Source organism: Hemiscyllium ocellatum, chromosome 7, assembly GCF_020745735.1.
Source record: "Hemiscyllium ocellatum isolate sHemOce1 chromosome 7, sHemOce1.pat.X.cur, whole genome shotgun sequence".
NCBI lineage: Eukaryota > Metazoa > Chordata > Chondrichthyes > Orectolobiformes > Hemiscylliidae > Hemiscyllium > Hemiscyllium ocellatum.
This window is the reverse complement of record NC_083407.1, coordinates 83,312,280-83,333,825: the sequence shown is the minus strand read 5'-3', so window position 1 is coordinate 83,333,825 and position 21,546 is coordinate 83,312,280. Positions and strand designations below refer to the sequence as shown.

General features: G+C 40.0%; 1 protein-coding gene across 1 annotated transcript in view; it reads left to right on the top strand.

Annotated features, from left to right (window-relative positions):
- Window positions 1–21,546, top strand: part of dnah7 (dynein, axonemal, heavy chain 7) — a 343,519-nt gene that overhangs the window by 176,837 nt on the left and 145,136 nt on the right. Inside the window, exons 41-42 of the mRNA XM_060828125.1 lie at window positions 14,746–14,931; window positions 16,675–16,838. Coding sequence (XP_060684108.1) covers window positions 14,746–14,931; window positions 16,675–16,838 — 350 coding nt within the window. The remainder of the gene's footprint in view (window positions 1–14,745; window positions 14,932–16,674; window positions 16,839–21,546) is intronic.

Below are 21,546 nucleotides of genomic sequence, written 5' to 3'. Positions count from 1 at the left end.
TATGTCTTGCCCTTGTTCGTCTTACCAAAGTACAATCCCACAGATATATTCGAATTGAAGTTCATCTGCCATTCCTCAACCCATTGGTTCAATAGATCAGGATCCATTTTGGATCTTAAAAAACCTTGTTCACTGTCCACTATACCACCAATTTTGGTGTCACCTGTAAACTTATTAACCATGCCTCCTAAATTCTCTTGTAAATGACAAACAACAGTGGATCCAGCACTGATCCCTATGGAGCACTGCTGGTCACAGGCCTTCAGTCCAAAACACAACCCTTCACCACCATTCTCCGTCCCTACCGTCAAGCCAGTTTTGGTAGGGGACAGTTGGCAAGCTCTCCCTGAATCCCATATGATCTAATTTTACTAACCAGCGTACCATGCGGAACCTTGTCAAAGGCTTTACTAAAGTCCATGTAGACAACAGCTATTACTCTGCCCTCATCTATTTTTATAGTCACATTCTCAAAAGAAAACTCAGTCAAGTTTGTGAGACATGATTTCCCATGCGCAAAGTCATGTTGACTATCCCTAATCAGTCCTTGATGTTCCAAATGCATTTATGATAAACCCCCAGTCCCACAGCTTCGTCTCCCCTCCTGTGTTTTATGATATCCTACCCTTTCATCTTGATTTGTCCCCTTTCACTGTCAGTTCCTGACCCAGATCCTGAAACGTAAAAGTATTACAATTGCATTACTTTGCAATTATAATATGGAATTGGGTTGTTTGAACAAATTGAACTACATTGTTGTTTAACCCTCCTGTTCCTATCCTGTTCCTATATCAAATTCTGCTCCATTTATTCAAACAACTAGTTAAACCTTTCTTAAATGTTAACAAAGGGTGGAATCACACGGTGGGAATGGGGTTTTTGACTGACTGCCAGAGAGCTGATGTGAGCCTCATGTTGCCACAGTATCGTGTGCCACTCTGATGTTTGACAAGCTGCAGTGGACCTTCGTCTTGAATCAAAGACACGGAGGCAGGATGTCCTGCCCTCCAATATTTTCCTGCAATTAGAGATCTGCCCTCTATTGAATTGTAGCACCACCGTTGAGCACTTAGCCACCTAAAGCCCGGGATAATATCTGGATGCTAAGACTTGTGATGCCAGGACAGAAAATTCCAGGTGGGGTCATGGGCAAGATGTTCAGCAGCAAAGACAAGAAATGGCTTTCAACAGGCTCCATATTCCTTTGCTGGACCCCTTAACTAGGTGCCAGTGTTTTAGAAAAAAGCACCCTCCTGGGAAACCGCAAGTAACCACGCACAGTTTTAAATTTATACAGCCAAAATGATGAGTGCCCTCCCACCAAAAGAAAACAACAGGTTAAACCAGTGCCAGTCAATTAAGGTCCTTCCAGGGATATTAATTGCCTACTTAAAAGTCTCAAATTGGTCACAGGATGGGAAAGCTATTCAATTTTTTAAAAATTCATTTGTGAGACTTGGGCGAAACTGGCTGGCCGGCATTGATAGCCCATCCCTATTTGCCCTTGAGAAGGTGGTGGTGAGCTGCCTTCTTGAACCGCTGCAGTCCACTTACTGTGGGTTGATCCGGAATGCCAGTAGGGAGAGAATTTTGACCCAACTACTATGATGGTTTTTCCAAGTCAGGGTGGTGCGTGGCTTGGAGGGGAACTTGCAGGTGGTGGTGTTCCCAAGTACCTGCTGCCTTTGTCCTTCTAGATGGAAGTGGTCGAGGGTTTGCAAGGTGCTGTCCAAGAATCTTTGGTGAATTTCTACATTGAAACTTGTAGATAGTACACACTGCTGCTACTGAGCGTCGATGATGGAGGGTTTGTAGATGTGATGCCAATCAAGTGGGTTACTTGTCCTGGATTGTGTCAAGCTTCTTGAGTGTTGTTGGAGCTACACCTATCCAGGCAAATGGGGAATATTCCATCACGCTGCTGACTTGTGCCTTGTAGATGGTGAATAGACTTTGGGGTGTCAGGAGTGAGTTACTCGTCTAGTCTCTGACCTGCTTTTGTAGTCACTGTGTTTATTTGGTGAAACCAGTTGAGGTTCTGGTCAATGGTAACCCTAAGAATGTTGACAGTGGGGGATTTAGTGATAGCAATACCGTTGAATGCCAAGAGGCAGTGGTTGGAGTGTCTCTTATTGGTGATGGTCATTGTCTGACATTTGTGTGGCGCGAATGTTACTTGCCACTTCTCTGCCCAAGCCCGGATATTGTCCAGATCTTGTTGCATTTGAGCATGGAGTACTTCATATCTGAGGAATCACAAATGGTGCTGAACAATGATACAATCATCGGCGAACATTCCCATTTCTGACATTACGACAGAGAGAAGGTCATTGATGAAGCAGCTGAAGATTGTTGGGCTGAGGACACTACCCTGAGGTACTCTTGCAGAGATGTCCTGGAGCTGAGATGGCTGACCCTCCACAACCACAACCATCTTTCTTTGTGCCAGGTATGGCTTTTAACCAGCGGTGTGTTTGCCCCCGATACCTGCTAATTCCAATTTTGCCAGGGCTCCTTGTTGCCACACTCGGTCAAATGTGGCCTTGATGTCATGGGCTGTCACTCTCACCTCACCTCTGGAATTCAGCTCTTTTGTCCATGTTTGAACCATGGCTGTGATGAGATCAGGAGCTGAGTGATCCTGACGAAACCTAAACTGGGCATCACTGACCAGGTTGTTGCTGAGTAGGTGCTGCTTCAGAGCACTGTTGATGACCCCTTCCACCACTTTACTAATGATGGACAGTAGACTGATTGGGCAGTAATTGGCCAGGTTGGATTTGTCCTGCTTTTTGTGTACAGGACATACCTGGGCAGTTTTCTACGTTGTTGCGTAGATGCCAGTGTTGTAACTGCATTGGAAGAGTTTGGCTGGGGGAGCAGCAAGTTCTGGAGCACACATTTTCAGTACTATTGCCGAATGTTATCAGGGCTCTTTGCCTTTGCAGTATCCAGTGCCTCCAACTGTTTCTTGATATCATATGGAGTGAATCGAATTGGCTGGAGATTGATATCTGTGATGTTGGGGAGCACTGGAGGAACCTGAGATGGATCATCCACACAGCACTTCTGACTAAAGATTGTTGTGAATGCATCAGCCTTATCTTTTGCCTTATCTGTCTTCCCAGTATTAACTTTTTGGGATAGAATCAGGTGTCTCATGCATTAGTCTTCCACCTGATTGAATACTATTCGACCATCAAAGTCATGATACCACAGGATTCCATCCATGGCCTTTGCTGCATTAAACAACAGTGAAAGTGCATTCCACATCTCAAAACCACCCATGCAAACATATTGATCCATTTCATCCTTAATCCCTTTTATTTAGTCCTATTTATGGTCTTTCTTACTGGATTATTCAATTACTGAAAACAGTCTTTTCTGATCTACTTTGACCAGTCACGAGGTAACTGATGATATATTATTAATTATTGCAGATAGGGCTTGCCCTGGATCACAGTGGCATCCAGGAACCTCCATAAGCTATAGCTATAACACATCAATATCATGCTTTCCTTAATAATTGATGTGTTATAGCTGCAGCTTATGGAGGTTTCTGGATGCCACTGTGATCCAGGGCAAGCCATATCTGCAATAAGTGTTTGCAGTTTGAACAGTTTTAGTTCAGAGTTTATAAGCTGGAACCGAACATTATACATTGTGACACATCAGTGTAGAGGAAAGTTATTGGATACTTTATCCCAGGAGGTGGTCACATTCTTTAGGATAGAATCCTTTGATTTGGAGACTGGTCAGGGTGTGACTGCGAGTGAGACTTGGGTACTCAGCGGGCAAAGGTGCCTTTGCAATTATTCAACATATTTGAAATTCTTTTAGCTTGTTGGATGACAGTAAGAGCTGCAGGGTGGATGAGTTAACTGACACTGGCAATGGAGACCATTCAGATGGGGGAGGGAGCAACAAAAAGGCATGTAATATGTTGGGGGAAGTATGGGGGGGGCGTGGTCATTGACTCTATTTCCTGCAGAAAACAGCTGGCATTAAGTTGCCTGCCTGGGATCAAGGTTCAGGCCATCTGATCAGGGCTGCAGAGTAATTTACGGTGAGAGACAGAGGATCTAGTCATAGTGGTCCATGCAGGTACCACTGACATTGGCAGGACAAGGAAAGAAGTTCTTCATAGTCAGAATGAGGAGCTAGGTACCAAACTGAAAAGTAGAACCTCACAGACCATAATGTCTGGATTATTACTGGCATCACATATAAATTGATATAGGGCAAGTAAAATTAGAAAAATGAATGTGTGGGCCAAAGAATGATACAGTAGAAATGTGTTCAGGTTATTGCGGCACTGACACTAGTACTAAGGAATTGAAAGCTGTACCTGTGGGATGGTCTGCACTTGAATCTTGCTGAGGATGATGTAACTAGGGAAGCTGTGAAGATTTTAAACTAAATAGTTGGGGCAAAGGATCAAATTTGGGAATGACAAACAGACCATGACCAGAAACAATAGAGAGTAAACCAACAGATAAAGCTAGAAGTCACAAAAATAATAAAATGACACAAAGACTCTGCATCGTGTTATGACTAAGATGGGAGGAGTGCACTGGTCTCTCTCACTCTCTCTAGTCTAACTACACCGTTAGTTACAGCATGTATTGAAATGTTTTATCCAGTTACCAATATAGCTCATTAAGTACCCTTTTTTAAGAGTTAAATGATCCAGCACCAGGTGTTTTTTCATACACAAGAAAAGTATTGATCATGTTATGGAAACAAGACTTATTCAGCAAAGATGTACAGCTGATTTACCCAATTTTCCGTCTGAAAGTATAAATATCTACCCTGCTAAATAACTCACGGCAGAGGGTAAACTTTGCCCAATACTTTTTTTTAGTGTTTGAAGGGTGAAACGGATAAGACATAAATATTCAAGGTGGCTTTCAGCTGACATTTAGACAGGCATCACTGAACATAGGTAGTTGTCACTGGAATGATTGCAGTTGCAGCTTGATCAGGAAACATCAAAAATAACTCTTTTAGGAGCTTTTCAAGAGAACAGCCAGATTGGTGTTTCAGTTTTCACATTGCACTTTCAAAAATCATTACTCAGAATGACAGAGGAAACATTCGGTATATTCAGTCAGGAGGCTATATCCTAACTAAACTCCAAACAAGATCCAAATCAAAACTAACTCCTGACAGTTAAATCAAGGCATGTGACTTCTCATAAACAAGTCCAAGCAATTAACTTTAGCCATATGAGTTTTAAGAAATGACTTTCAAACAAAATGCTCAATATGTCCTTTCAGTGACCTTTTTCAGAAAATTAAATATAGTCCAGGTAACTCCTCAGTGTTCAAATGAACTTTCATGGTTTTGTAGACATGAGTCCTCAAATAGTATTAAATACGAAGTGCCTCATAACAATCTGAAGGCATGTGGCTTTTACTCAGTTAATGGAAAGGAGGGAGGAACTCAAGATGCATGAAATAAACTAATGATACAAATAAAAATGAATAAATATGATTTGAAAGTCATTAAGGAGACAGGACTGCAGCATGACATAGTTGGATCTTGAATATTTGAAAGGAACCTGACATCTAGGAAGGATATAAAGCTAACAAAGGTAACTGGGTGACAATAAAGAGAGATGATCTAAGTTCAGCATACTAGCATACAGTAACTGTTGGTTAGAGATGAGAAATGATAAACCCCCAAAGTTACTCATGGGATTAATGTACAGGCCCCCTAATAAAAACTACTCAGTAGGATTGAATATAAAATTTTAGAAATGATTTCCTTTCAGAGAGGTATGACAAAAATCATGGGATATTATAATCTATATATAGACTGGAAAGATCAGATGGGCAAAGGTTGAGAGATTTTAGAATATTATTGGGATAGTTTCTTGAGCTACGTTCTGAGCCAATCTTAGCATCAGTCATCACAGTGGAAGACACCAGTAGCATACCAGATGAGCATTGTGGCCATCATGAAGGGGCAGGATATGGGAAAACTGAAAGGTCTGAAGGTGGATAAATATCCTGGGCCAGATGGACTATGCCACAGCATTCTGAAGGAGATAGCTGAGGGGATTGTGGATGCTTTGGTGGTGATCTTTCAGGAATCACTAGAGGTAGGACGGAGATGGGAAATTATAGGCCTATTAACCTGATCTAGATTGTTGGTAAGATTTTAGAGTTCATTATTATGGATGAGGTTGCAGGGTACTTGGAAGTGCATGGTAAAATAGAACTGAGTCAGCTTGGCTTTGTCATGTTTGAACCATCTGTTAGAATTCTTTGAGAAGTTAATGAGCAAGTTATACAAAAGAGTGGATCTGTTTGGATTTCCAAAAGACCTTCAACAAGGTGCCACACTGAATAAGATAAGAACCCATGATGTTAGGGGCAAGTACTGGCATAGATAGAGCATTGGCTGACTGGCTGAAGGCAGAGAGTAGAGATAAAGAGATCTTTTTCAGGATAGCAGCCGGTGACTAGTAAAGTTCTGTAGGTGGATGTGTTGGGGCATAACTATTCACGTAGTACATTAACAATCTGTGTGGAGGAACTGAGGACATTGTTTCTAAGTTTGCAGATAACACAAAGTGAATTTGTGGAAGTAAGATAGAAAATAAAGACATGACAGATGAATTAAGCATGTGTTTTGCATCAGTCTTCACTAAAGAAGTTGCAACTAACACCTCTGCTTTTGCTCAATTAATGGAAAAGAGGGAGAAACTCAAGAGAATAAATCATGAGAATAAATCACCAAGGCTTCTTTGATAGCACCTTCTGGACAGAAGGACAAAAGCAGCCAATGCATGGGAATTTTACCACTTGCAAGTTCCCTGCCAAGTCACATACTATTCTCACTTGGAAATTTTATGAAATCTAATAGTACAGCAGACAAGCAGACACAGAGCTGACAACAGGCTCTGCATCTGGATCCGTTGTTGATGATTTCAATCAGGAAAGAAAACAGTTTTTCAATCATTTTATCAGTCAGTAGTCACAGCATGTACAAATGACATTTAACCATTGTCATTCCAAACACTGGGACACGGAGTCCTTCGACAAGGAGAACAATAGGATGTCCTATCATACATTAGAGCTGATTCAGAGATATATTGCACAAGTCATAAGGCACACATGCAGTCAGAGATTTTAAGTGTCTTAGAAAGAATGACTATCTTTTCCCCACAGTTTCAAACCATCACATTATGCATGAAGGCAAATTTGCGCACAAGATAGTAATGTGGACATTTTATAGTTCATATTGAGATAGGTTACTCCAAGACCATGTCATTGTAAATTGTGGAACATAAGTGAAAATTTACATTACTGACCTTAGTTCTGCTTCTCAGCCATTACAGCAATTCATTTGTAACATTCAATGACATGGCCAAGATTACTTATAGCTATAATTTTCAATTGACAAAGTTGATCATTGCCACAAATCTTTCAATACAGATGTCTTTACTTGTACTGTGTAGACGACTGTATATTTCTCTTTGACCAGTCTCTCATATGTCTCTCAAAAAGATCCTGCTGCCTCAAACAAAAAAAAATTTACTCTTCTTACTTCACGTACTATGGCAGCCACTTTTAATTTCCATTGTGCATTTGTGCTTCGGATGAGGGTAGAATACAACACAGGTAATACTTCACAGAGTGATTTGTAGATTCAGCCTGCCAATGTAGTTGACCCTACCCTCCCCAAAGCCTAGCATGCCCTATCAAATTTAAATCTGCATTTCCCTACTTTATCCCCTAGCCCTTAGCTTACAGCTTAGTTGTGTTATATAGAAACTGGAGCCCATAAGCCAATTACAGTTTGCGAACACAAGCCCAATCTATATGAAAACCAGCCTTCCTTCCATTGGTTCTGTCTACACTTCCTACTGCCTTGGGAAAGCAGCCAACGTAATCAAAGACTCTTTCCGCCCTGATTATACTCTCTTCCACCCTTTTTCAGCAGGCAGAAGATATAAAAATTTGAAAACATTTGCCAACAGATTCAAGAATAGCTTTGTTGGACTAAAAAACAGACCTCTCACACACTAGATTTGATCTTTCTCTGAACCTTCTCTGTATCTGTGATACTATGTTCTGCATTCTGTTCTATTACTCTGATGTACGTATGTAAGATATGATTTGCCTGGATACCATTCAAACAATACTTTTCACTCTATCTCGGTACATGTGGGGCGGCATGGTGGCTCAGTGGTTAGCACTGCTGTATCACAGCACCAGGACCCCAGGTTCAATTCTAGCCTCGGGTGACTGTCTGTGTGGAGTTTGCATGCACTCCCCCTGTCTGCTGGGTGTCCTCTGGTTTCCTCCCACAGTCCAAAGATGTGCAGGTTAGGTGAATTGACCATGCTAAATTGCCCATACTGTTAGGTGCATTAGTTAGAGGGAAATGGGTCTGGGTGGGTTACTCTTCGGAGGGTCGGTGTGAACTTGGTGGGCTGAAGGATCTGTTTCCACACTGTAGAGAATCTAATCTAATAATCAATCAAATAAACTGCTGAAGTCAGCAAGCGTGCGCAAAGAGGCAATATGAAGTATACAGAGACTGATAGCCTAAAAGCTAGTGCAAACTGAATGAATGCTAACAGCCATGAGATTCATCCTGTGCAGGTACATGAGAAGCCTGTGAGCAAAGCAACCTAACAGAAGCACGTGAGTTATAGGTGTCATTGAACTTCAACATAAAGAGTTGAAGTGATTTATGAGCATAGTAAGCACGTGTGATGATCTGGTAAAAGTGGTTATTTGCTCATGCTGACCTGAATGAATGAAGAGCCAAGGAGGAAGGATTACCATGGAGTATGCAGGGATGTTGTTATGATGAAGCAGTTTAATATTGACTTACACTAGCTGCAGCAGCCAGGAATCTAGTTTGAGTTGTCAGAATATTGCACTGTTTGGTTTCTTGGAGAAGGAGAGGAGAACCGGATGTAACATTGAAAAAAGTGAGTTGAGGCTTTAATGGGATGCAAATACATGGAAATGAAAATAGTCATGTCAAAATGGCAAGATTTTGAAGTCACAATTTAAGGCTTGAGTGGAAAAGTTTTTCTTAAGGTTGAAATTCAGTTATTGTTCATTTTCCCTTTCTTTTCCCTTTTTTTTGCCATTGCTCATGCCAAACCAGGAGTGAAAAATTTCCTCCCTTTGCTTGTAATCCAGAACCAGGATTATTCACTTTAAAGTAGAAGAACTTCTACAGGTACACAACCCATCTACAGAGATATTGGAAAGCCAAGATAATGGCAGAAACAGTTTATAATTTTTCTTTTATGACCAGATATCAAATTAGTTATGCTTGTGCACTCTGAGTAAAATTCCTCACCATTTTTGCAGATGGTGTAACAAGAAATTGAATTGATATTACATAAAGGAATTATCTGACTGAAACAAAACCTACAATTGTTCTGATTTGGTACTGAAATCAAATGTAATTGATGTAGATCTCTCTCAGTTGAATAAAGCTGTTGAAAAAGAATATATTCAGGGGAAAGTCAGACTGCAAGACACACATTGTCACATATTCCTACAGCAAAGTCTGAACAAGAAGATATAAATTTTGAGGTGACCTATGCATCACTGACTCCTAATAGTCTACCAGCAAGAAAACACATTAAAGTGGTAATTCAAAAGGCACAAAAACAAATGCGTAATGTTATGAAATCTGTGATAGTCAGAGTATGTTCTATGTCATCCAATTAAAAGGGAAGATTTCGAGCAAAGAAGACATCTTAGCGTCATGGATAACTTGCTGATTAATGATAAGACTCAGACTTGACATATGGTGATCCCAGATAGAGTTATATCTGGGTCCCTTTGCTAGTACTGAACTGAGGACTACTTGGTTTTCCCTCCTGTGATATTGTCTTCAGGTTTTGTCCCTCTTTGCTCCATTCTTCTTTTAAATACATCTTTATAACCCCTCCCTTAAAAAAAAGCTTTAACTTTTTCACTTTTGGAAACCACCACTTCAAATTCAACCTCTCTTTCCTCTCCTCAGTTCTGAAAAGATTTTTGCCTGAAACTCAAGCGCATCTTTTTGGAATTCCAGAGTTGAATTCATCCAATCAGGTTTCCCCTTCAAGTCATGATAGGAAAATGGCTCTCATCAGGGTCACAAATGACATCCTTTGTGACTTTGATAAAGATAAGCTATCCCTCCTTGACCTCTTGACAAGTCTGTAATATTTGACAAGATTGGCAAAACTATCTTCCGCCAATGTATGTACATGGTTGTTCAACTGGGTGGAACTGCTTTCACTTAGTTCTGTTCTTACTTATCTAATCATAGCAAGTGTATCATTTGCAATAATTTTCCTCTCATTCCTGCGCTGTTACCTCTTGTGTACTCTAAGGGTATATCGTGGGTATCTGGTATTTATCATCCACATTTCAGTCCTTGACAACATCATCCAAAAGTACTATTAGACTTTTTCATCTTCAATTCTGATAGCCACTCTACCTCACCAAAACCTTTCTCATTTACTCCACTGCTCAATTATCAGGCTGCTTATCCAATATCAAGTATTGGATGAGCAGAAACTTCCTCCAGTTCAATTTTGGGATAAAGTTTTTCAGTTGTTTCAGCTCCTGCTTCAGTCTCCCATTTCTTAACTGCCAACTCCGCTCCGCTTCTTGGCAGGAGGATCTGAGAATAAACTAGATTATTTGTAACCTTGATGATGTATTTAACTGAGCGATAAGCTTTGAACATCCTTACCATCACTCTAACTGTTTATTTCCATTGCTGTTCCTGTCTAATGGCTGCTGAAACCTTCATTTGCAGCTTTGTTACGTGATTTTTTTGGAAGATTTATAGCTCAGGTTGAGGTTCAGGTTGTAAGTTTGCTCACTGAGCTGGAAGGTTCATTTTCAGATGTTTCATCACCAAGCTAGGTAACATCATCAGTGAGCCTCCAGTGAAGAGCTGGTGTTCTGTCCCACTTTCTATTTATATGTCTTGGTCTGTTAAGGTGGGTGATACGGCCCTTTTTCTCAGAGGTTAGTAAATGAGGGCAAAATCGATGTGTTTATTGATGGAGTTTCAGTTTGAATGCCAGACCTCTAGGAATTCCCATGCATGTCTCTGTTTAGCCCATTCTGGGATGAATGTGTTGTCCCAGTCAAAGTGATGTCCTTCTTGGTCTGTATGTAAGGATGCTAGTGATAGTGGGTCATGTTTTTTGGTGGCTAGTTGGTGTTCTTGTATGCTGGTGACTAGTTTTCTGCCTGTCTGTCCGATGTAATGTTTGTTACAGTCCTTGCAGTGTAATTTGTAAATAACATTTGTTTCAGGTTCATCAGTAACTGTTTCACTATGCTTGTAAGTTTGTGAGCTACCATGATGCCAAGGGATCGGAGTAGTCTGGTAGTCATTTCCAAGATGTCATTGATGTATGGTAATGTAGCCAGAGTTTCTGGGCGTGTTGTGCCTACTTGTTTGGGTTTATTGTTGAAGAATCAGCAGATTGTGTTTATCAGGTACCTGTTGTTCTTGAATACTCTGTATAAGTATTTTTCTTCTGCTGCTCGTAATTCCTTGGTGCGGCGGTGTGTTGTGAACCATTTAAATAATGTCCTGATGCAATTTTGGAAACCTTAGCACCAAAACACTTTGCATACCAATGCAACAGACTATGAATTGGACAAACACACTAGAATGAGCCATCAGCATCAAATACCAACAGACCAAGAAAAAGGAAAAACTATCCCTACAAGAAAAACTGGACAACCTCACACAAAAGAACAGCACAGACAACTCAGAAGCTTGAATTAAGAACCTATCCAACAACCACTAAAAAAACGTGGAAAAATAAGAGGGATGAACTACAGCTACAGAGACGCAGACAAAGAACTTCTTAGCAGCATTAGAATTAACTCTGAAAGACAAAGAACTCAGAAGAAACCCAGCAGACCATCAGACACACAGTTGCACCAACACAAAGCAAGAATAAGGAAGGGAACACCCTCAACACACAGGAAAGGAAAGATCTAGAAGGACTCAGAAAAGACAGAAACATTGTAATCCTACCTGCAAACAAAGGGCGCATGACCGTCATCCTAAACAAGACACAGTACATTGAAAAGATTAACTCACTGCTAGCAGATACCGACACTTATCAACAGGTGGCGATAGACCCGACTCCACAGCTCAAAAACTGCATCACAGCTGCATTGACGAAGTTTCATAAATCAGGTGAAATTAACAAGACAGGTCTCTAAAAAAATGAAATCTGGTGGATCCAACACACCTCGCTTCTATAAATTACCTAAGGTACACAAACCAGGGGACGCCTCAAACCCATTGTCTCACTCCCTGGCACACCGACATACAGACTAGCAAAAGAACTCCATTAAAAACTGAAATACCTAGTAGACGACATGCCACTCTATTGACTCCACCCAAGAATTCCTGACCATCATCAAAGACACCAAAATAGAAGAGGATAAAATAATGGTCTCATTTGATGTAACAATCCTATTCGCACCAATTAACATCAGCGTAGGCAAAGAAACACTGACCTCACTACTAGACAAACCAAGGACTCAAATACCAGACAACTCCAACTTCATCAGCAAGGACAACATCACAAGCTAGTAGGCCTGTGCTTCACTACCCACTTCACCTTCAATGACAAAACCTACAAATAAGTCAACGGAACACCCATAGCATCACCAATATCAGGCTTCTTAGCTGAAGCAGTAATGCAGAGACTCAAGCAAACAGCCCTCCCCACGATCCAACCCAGATTTTGTATCCACTGCACGGATGACACCTTTGTCATCACAAAATGGAACAAATTAGAGAAACCTACAATATCATCAACAACATCCTTACTGGCATAAATTTCACAAAAGAGGAGGAGAACAACAAAAGACTGTTCCTGGAATGGACAGTTAATGGAGAACTGCAGACTAGCGTCTACAGGAAAGCAGCACACAAAGACTAGATACTTAATTACTGAAGCAATCATCCCAACACCCACTAGTATCCTTACGTACAGATGAAGAAGGACGCCACTTCGACTGGGACAACACATCCATCCTAGAACAGGTAAAGCAGAGACATGCATGGGAATTCCAAGGCACATAAATAGAAAGTGAGACAATACACCAGCGCTGCATCGGAGGCTTACTGATGATGTTACCCAGCATGGTGACAAAATGTCTGAAAACAAACTTCCAGCTCAGCGAGCAAACTTACAACCTGAACAGCTTTGTTATCTCTAGAGTTGATTGTTCCTATGTGACCTGAGTGGTTTCCCACATTCTATCCTAGATGTTGATGCTGTCCAAAACTCTTCTCTCTGTGTCCTTGGGTGTACTAAGTCCCAAACTTCTATCATTCTTGGGCTCCCTTAGCTTCGTTCCTGGTCAGATAACATTGTTGTTTTAAAATTCTCATCTTGTTATCAAATCCCTTCATAATTTTGTAATTACCTTTATTCCAGTATTCAACTAATTCTCACAATTTAAACATTCCCAATCCTAGTTGCTCTAACATTAGTGGCCATGCCTTCAATTACAAAGAACATAAATTCTTGAGTTCCTTCCCTACACCTCTCTCCTTTATTTTTCTGCAGTTAAGTAATAATTATTTTGCAATGATATCCCCTTAGATTTATGTTAAGAAAGACCCGATGAAATTCATTATTTCAACTTGGAGTCACAGGTGGTTGTAATTTTAAAAACATTTAAAGAGCAGGAGATCTAAGTAACTTGATAGCTTTACAGTTCCATAGACCTCATCTACCGGTTATGTGCAATTAAGTCTACTGTTAAAATTCATCATTCACACATCATTATAAACAGAACTCTCCAGCCTAAATGGTACTTATTCAAATGCCCTGTCAATATTTAAAAATCACACAACATCAGGTGATAGACTATCATCTAATGAAGGAGCATCGCTCCGAAAGCTAGTGTGCTTCCAATTAAACCTGTTGGACTATAACCTGGTGTTGTGTGATTTTTAACTTTGTACACTCCAGCCCAACACCAGCATCTCCAAATCATGACTGTCAATATTTGGTTTCTTATGTATGAAACCCATCATTCCCCCTTTTACCTATGGGCAAAAATAGGGTATCTCAGAAATAGAGGTAAAATTCCTGGATCTGCGGTCTGATGCCATTTTTGGTGAGGTGTTGGTTCTCCATGACTTCATGAAAATCTGGACATCTATTGTAAAATTGCATTTTGTAGATTTAAATGTCTACCTTAGCTGTAGGTTAACTTAAATCTCTTCCTTACCAACTTTATTTACTTCTGTATCAATAATTGTTTCACTAGCAATCTTTGTTTTTCTTCACGTGCTCAGTAATTTTTATTGACACCATTGCACGAAATGGTCAAAATTGATTCTTGTGGTTTAAATCTTCTTTTAGGAGGTCTTGTGGCTCAGTAGGTAATATCTTTTAACTCTAAGCCAGAAGTTTCAGGTTCAATTCTCACTTCACGAATTGTTGGTTATGGAGAGCAGTCATGATGTGGTTCACTAGATTGATAATCAGTCTGCCATTACTTCTAAAATATTCCCAATATTCCCCATATAGCCCATCTATATATGATGATAATAAAGCAAACTTTGTCACAATTTAAGATTATTTTTGACTCATTCTGATCACCCCATTAAATTGAATATATTAGAAAACATTGCCTTTTTAACAAATCAGAAAATAAAACAAGTTCACAACATTTTCTTTGACTGTGACAGTGGAAGTTGCTTATCTTCTAGGTTGATTTGTGCAGTAAAAAGCTGGATCGAGCAGAACAACTCATTGGTGGACTTGGTGGTGAGAAGACTCGTTGGAATGAAACTGCCATAAATTTAGGCATTCAATATACTAACCTAACAGGTGACATCCTGATTTCTTCTGGAATAGTGGCATATCTTGGAGCCTTCACATCAACCTATAGACAGGTAAATTAAAAATAAAGTTCAAGAAAATGGAATAAATGAATTTTTTTCATCAAACTTTCTATGTACTTTCTAAAATGTGTTTTTCTAATGTAACATAACATGTTTTTCCGTGGAGTTGATATAACCAAGACAGCGTTTATCCTTGAGGCAATAGCAAATGGCTCTTTACAGATATAAGCACACAGCATCTGTGGTCCCCTTGTATCAAACTGGTTGCTACTTCCTTGAACTATCCTAATAAATTATTAATTGCAATTTTTTTTCACAACACCATGCTGATCTACTCGTTTGTCCCATACTTTTCTAAATATCATGCTGTCTTTAATAATTTATTCCTAATTGTTTTCTGCTTTCTGACCCCATCCTTCTTGATTAGTAGTGTTGTATTTATGGTTTCTATTAGTTTGTGACCTTTCCCGAATCTAGGGAATTTTGGAAAGTTACAGGCAATGCATCTGCTATTTCTACAGCAAATTATCTTAAGATCATAGAATACAGGCCTTCATATCCTGGGAACCTGTAAGTTTTAAGTAACTTTGGTGTTCCCGTCTTAGAATTTCACATTTAGTTTGGTTGGATCATGTCAGAGGGCCTTTGCTATGAATCTTAATTAACCCTGACTCATTACACATTATCAGATCCAAAGTAGTTCTCATACTAGTTCTCGAGCATATTCTAAGAAACTGGACAAAAAATACCTTATTAACTCATCTTCATATCTTTAACAGAGCTACCTTACCATTTTTTCCTTTCCTCCTTTCTGAAATGTCCAATGCCATTGAATGTTCAGATCCTAGCATTGATGTCTCTGCAATGGTGATCATATCATAGTTAAAAATCACACAACACCAGGTTATAGTCCAACAGATTTATTTGGAAATACAAGCTTTCGGAGCGCTACCCCTTTATCAGGTAGCTCTGAAATAACCTATTGTTATATGATTTTTAACCTTGTCCACCCCAGTCCAACACCGGCATCTCCACATCCTATCATATCATACTCATTCATTTCTATTTGTACCATCAATTAATTCATCTTCTTGTCAATACTGCAGACATTCAGATATTGTTAAGACTTCCTTCCTAAGAGATTTCAACATTTTCTGATGACCAATGTTATATTTATTCAACCCCTACATGGATTGACCTGGTTTCAATAATCATTATTTGAAATAAAAATGAAAAATAGTTGGAGAGTGGATAACTCAAAAGTAAACATTATGACTCTTTCCTTCCATTATAACCTACAGTTTCTCTCAAGGTGGAAGATCTCTGATTGGCCATCTAACTTTGAGTCTCAACCCACATCCCTAACTAGATTGAGAACTTGTCTCCTTGCCAATTATGCGGTGCCTCAGTGAAAATTCAATCAAGTAACCAATTCCAGCACCATCTACCCCATGAGCATGTTTGGGAACCGGAAATGGTTTCAATAGTCTTGCCGTCAGATCTTAAGTCTAGCATTATACAGGCACATTATCTACAAATCTTCAAGTCATGGCTGCAGAGAACAGTGTCTCTCCTGCTGATTATATGGTTTCCGATAACTAATTTTTTTTTCACTCTCCCTGTTTAATGCTTTCTGCATTATTACAATGATATGGTCACCTTATCACTGCAGCAAAGCAACTATTTTTTAAATATCCAAATGTTCTTTATTCATTGCACACACAGCATGCTTTGTGCTTGCCACTTTCCTGTGGATGATGTTTAGTCTTAATCATTATTTCTCACATATTGTAGTACCAAACAGGAAAATGGGTGGAGCAGTGCAAGGAGATGCGCATCCCATGCTCTGACGATTTCTCTCTGACAGTTACTTTGGGCGACGCTGTAAAAATTCGATCTTGGAATATTGCTGGATTACCTACTGATAGTTTTTCCATTGACAATGGTATCATCATATCGTAAGTATCAAACAGATTGTTCATGGCAAATAAATAAAACAAATGGAGATGTGTGATTAGTCATTTTGATGGATAATTACTTATTGAATTTAGAAATAGCATTACCCAAAGCAACATCAAGAAACATGAGGACTACAGCTTAATTTTGCACAGTATGATCTGCTTTAAACAAATTAGCTTGATGTTCCCAACACACCTGTACACCAACCTACTGTTTCTGGTATTTTAGAGGTTGAGGCTGCTTTGGTGCAGTTTGCTACAGCTAGGGCTCTGTTCACACAGTGTGGTGAGCTCACAAGCCTGTTTTTGAGTTCAAACGTGATCCATGTACTTGTGTCTTTGTCACATAGAAGGCTTCCTTCCTCCTTGGGGACAGCAAGAAATGGTCAGTAAATGCTGGCCCAGACCACTTCACCTACGCTTCATGAATGAATTTAAAAAAAGAGAGGGGACTGCCTCTATTTATGATCAAATCTCATTTTATATCTTTGGTTGAATGACTAGTCACCCAGTACTGTCATGGGTCTTCCTTAATTGACAGCTCTGCCTCTGATTTCTGCTGTCTAATTCACAATGTTAATTAAGTTAAGAGCTTGCAGTTTCAGTTACTGAAGCTTTAAAAGATCTAGAAAATTGACATTTTTACATTTACCATTTAGATCTTGGGATAATTACACTTAAGGTTTTGATGTACATGACCTGTAGTAGAAAGTGATTTTTTAAAAACTATAATAGAAAGTTTTCAATTGTTAACATTTTTTTAAACTCAGTACTGTCACTGAAATTATTTGCTTCTTTATGTAAATTTTTCTTATTCATTCATAGCATGTTGCGATGGCTGACCAGGTCATCATTTATTGCTCTTAATTGGTCTTGGGGAGATGGTAGTGAGTTGTCATCTTGAACTCCTGCTGTCCTTAAAGTGTAAATGCACTGTAAGCATCTTAGGAATGGAGTTTGACTAAGTAACAGTGAAGGAACATTAATAAAGTTCCATGTCAGGATGGCATGTGCTTGGAAGACAACATGCAAATAGTGTTCCTGTGTATTCTTTGCCATGTCCCTCGAGGTGACAGAGGTTGTGGGTTTGGACCTGTATAAGTTGCTGCATGCATCTTGTAGATCATGCAAACTTCTGTCGCTGTTTGTCAGTGGTGAAGAGAACAAATGCTGAGAAAGTGGGTGAGGTGCTAATTGAGTGTGCTGCTTTGTCCTAGAAGGTTTAACGCCTCTTGAGTTTTGTTGGAACTGCTCCAGGTACTTGGAGAATATTCCATTAGGGACCTGACTTTTGACATCATGATGTTGGATGGGCACTGGGAATAAGAAGGTGGATTACTCACTTCAGAATTCCTAACCTTTGACCTGTTCTTGTAGCCATAGTGCTTATGTGATAGTTGTGCAGTTCAGTTTATTGTCTATGATATTTCCCCAGAATATTGATAGTGGAAGATTGATTGGTTAATTCATTGATGGTAATTCTATTGAACATTGAGGGAAGATGGTAAGATTCTGTTCTATTGGATATGGAAAATGTCATGTCACTTTAGAATGCCAAGAATGTTACTTGTCATTTATCAGTCCAAGCCTGAGCATTTTCCATGAATGAGCATGGTGGTTTAAGGGGCAATGGGGTTTGTTTGCGGGTATACCTTGACATAAGGAGTAATAGGGCTCTTTTGAGGAGGGCATACCTTGGTGCATGAGGATTGAGGAAATATGGATGGAATGTGTAGGCTGAATGGGTGAGGGTAAGACGTTATTACAATTGTTATTCCAACTTAGACTTAAGCATCTGGAAGCTCAAGTCTGGCTCTAAAGTTCTTTCTGGGTCAGCTGGCCAGACTGCACTTGCACCCCAGAATGAAAATCCCATTGTTTTAATACCGTAAGATATATGTGCAGAATTAGGCCATTGTGCCCATCGGGTCTACTTGGCCATTTGATCATGGCTAGTATGTTTCTCATGCCCATTCTCCTATCTTCTCCCCAAAAACCTTGATCTCCTTAAAAATCAAGAACCTATCTATCTCTGTCTTAAATATGCTCAATGACTTGACCTCCACATCCTCTTTGGCAATGAATTCCAAAGTTTTATCACTCTCTGGCTGAAGAAATTCCTCCAAATCTAAGTTCTAAAGTGTCAACCCTTCGTTCAGAAGTTTTGTCCTTGGGTCCTAGTCTTCCCTAATGGAAACATCTCCACATATACTTAACCAGGTGTCTCAGTATCCTGTAAGTTTCAATCAGATTCGCCCCATCTTTCTAAACTCTGTTGAGTACAGACCCAGAGTCTTCAACTACTCGTCATATGACAAGCCCTTTGTCTCAGGGGATCACTTTTCTTCCAGAAGAGAATCCCCTCCAAGGCCAGCACATCCTTCCTTAGAAAACGGACCCAAAACTACTCATGATATTCCAAATGCTGTCTGACCAGAGCCTTGTACAGTCTCAGCAGTAAATCTCTGTTCTTGTGTTATAGGCCACTTGAAATGAATGCTAACATTGCATTTGCCTTCCTAACTGCCAACTGAACTTGCATGTTATCCTTAAGAGAATCCTGAACTAGGACTCCCAAGATGCTTCTGCTTCAGATTTCCAAAGCCCTTTCACCATTTAGAAAATAGTTTAAATCCCTCTTCCCTACCAAAATGCGTAACCTCATGCTTTTCCACATTGTATTACATCTGTCGCTTCTTTGCCCACTCCCTTACTCTGTCCAAGTTCTTCTACAACTTTCCTGCTTCCTCAACACTACCACTGCCCCTCAAACTATTTTGGTCTCATCTGAAAACGTAGCAACAATGCCCTCAGTTCCTTTATCCAGATTATTAATGTATAACATGAATAGTTGTGGTCCAAAAAGGACCCCTGCAGAATTCCACTAGTCATTAGTTGCTATTGTGAAAAAGACCTCTTTGTTCCCTCTCTCTGCCTTCTGCCAATCCTTTATCCATGTCTTATTGAATTCTTTGAGGATGTGACAAAACACATCGATGAAGGTAGAGCAGTGGATGTAGTGTATATGGATTTTAGCAAGGCATTTGATAAGGTTCCCCATGGTAGACTCATTCAGAAAGTAAGGAGGCTTGGGATACTGGGAAATTTGGCTGTCTAGATACAGAGTTAACTGACCCATAGAAGACAGAGGGTGATAGTAGATGGAAAGTAATCAGCCTGGAGCTCGGTGACCAGTGTTGTTCAACAGGGATGGGTTCTGGGATGTTTGCTCTTTGTGATTTTTATAAATGATTTGGATGAAGAAGTGGAAGGGTGGGTTAGTAAGTTTGCCAATGACACAAGGGTTGGTGGAGTTGTGGATAGTGTGGGGGGCTGTTGTAGGTTGTAATGGGACATTAACATGATGCAGAGCTAGGCTGAGAAGTGGCAGATGGAGTTCAAACTGGAAAAGTGTGAAATGATTCACTTTGGAAGGTTGAATTTGAATACAGATTTCAGGGTTAAAGGCAGGATTCTTGGAGGTGTGGAGGAACCTGGGGTCCATCTCCATAGATCCCGCAAAATTGCCACCTAAGTTGATAAGGTTATTAAGAAGACATATGGTGTGTTGGCTTTCATTAGCAGGGGATTGAGTTTACGAGCCATGAGGTTATGCTGCAGGTCTATAATGCCCTGGTCAGACCACACTTGGAATATTGTGTTCAGTTTTGGTCACCTCATTATAGGGAGGATATGGAAGCATTAAAGAGGGTACAGAGGAGATTTACCAGGATGTTGCCTCAACTGGAGGGCTTGCCTTATGAAGAAAGGTTGAAGGAGCTAGGATATTTCTCATTGGAGCGAAGAGGGATGAGAGGTGACTTGATAGAGGTGTACAAGGGTGATGACAAGCATAGATAGAGTGGATTGACAGAGACTTTTTCCCAGGGTGGAAATGGCTATTAAAAGGGGGCATAATTTTAAGGTGATTGGAGGAAGGTTTAGGGGAGATGCTAGAGATAGATTCTTTACATAGAGAGTGGTGGGTGCTTAGAATGCATTGCCAGCAGTGGTAGTAGAGTCAGATACATTAGGGACATTTAAATGACTCTTGGATAGGCACAGGAATGATAGTAAATTGAAGGGTATGTAAGTTAGTTTGATCTTAGAGTAGGATAAAAGATCAGCATAACATTGAGGGCCAAAGAGCCTATAATACGCATTGTGGTTCCATGTCCTGTGTTCATGCCAGTTGATTGCCCCTAACACCATGATTTCTTATCTTAGCAGCCTTGTGGAAATCTAAACAGATCACATCCACTAGCTTCATTTGTGTAACTTAGTTATTATCCCCTCAAGAATTCAGCCAGATTCTAACAGGCATGACAAAGCTGTGTTGACCCGGCTCTGATATACTGTGCTCTTCAAGTAATCTACAATCTTATCCTTGATAATGGACTCTAAAATCTTACTAATGTCCGAGGTCAGACTAAGCAGTCTATAGTTTCCTTTTTTCTGCTTCCCTCCCTTCTTAAACAGCGGTGTATCATTAGCCATTTTCCAATACTCAGTGACCCTCCCTGACTTGAGTGATTTCTGAATGATCACTATCAGTGTTTTAATAGTCTCCTCAGCTATTTCCTTCAGAACTTTGGTTGTAGTCCCTTTGGCCTGGGAGATTTATCCTCCTTCAGACCTTTCAACTTTCCTAGCATCTTTTCTTTAGTGATGGCCACGACACTCAATTCTGTCCCTAATCTTTGAAGTT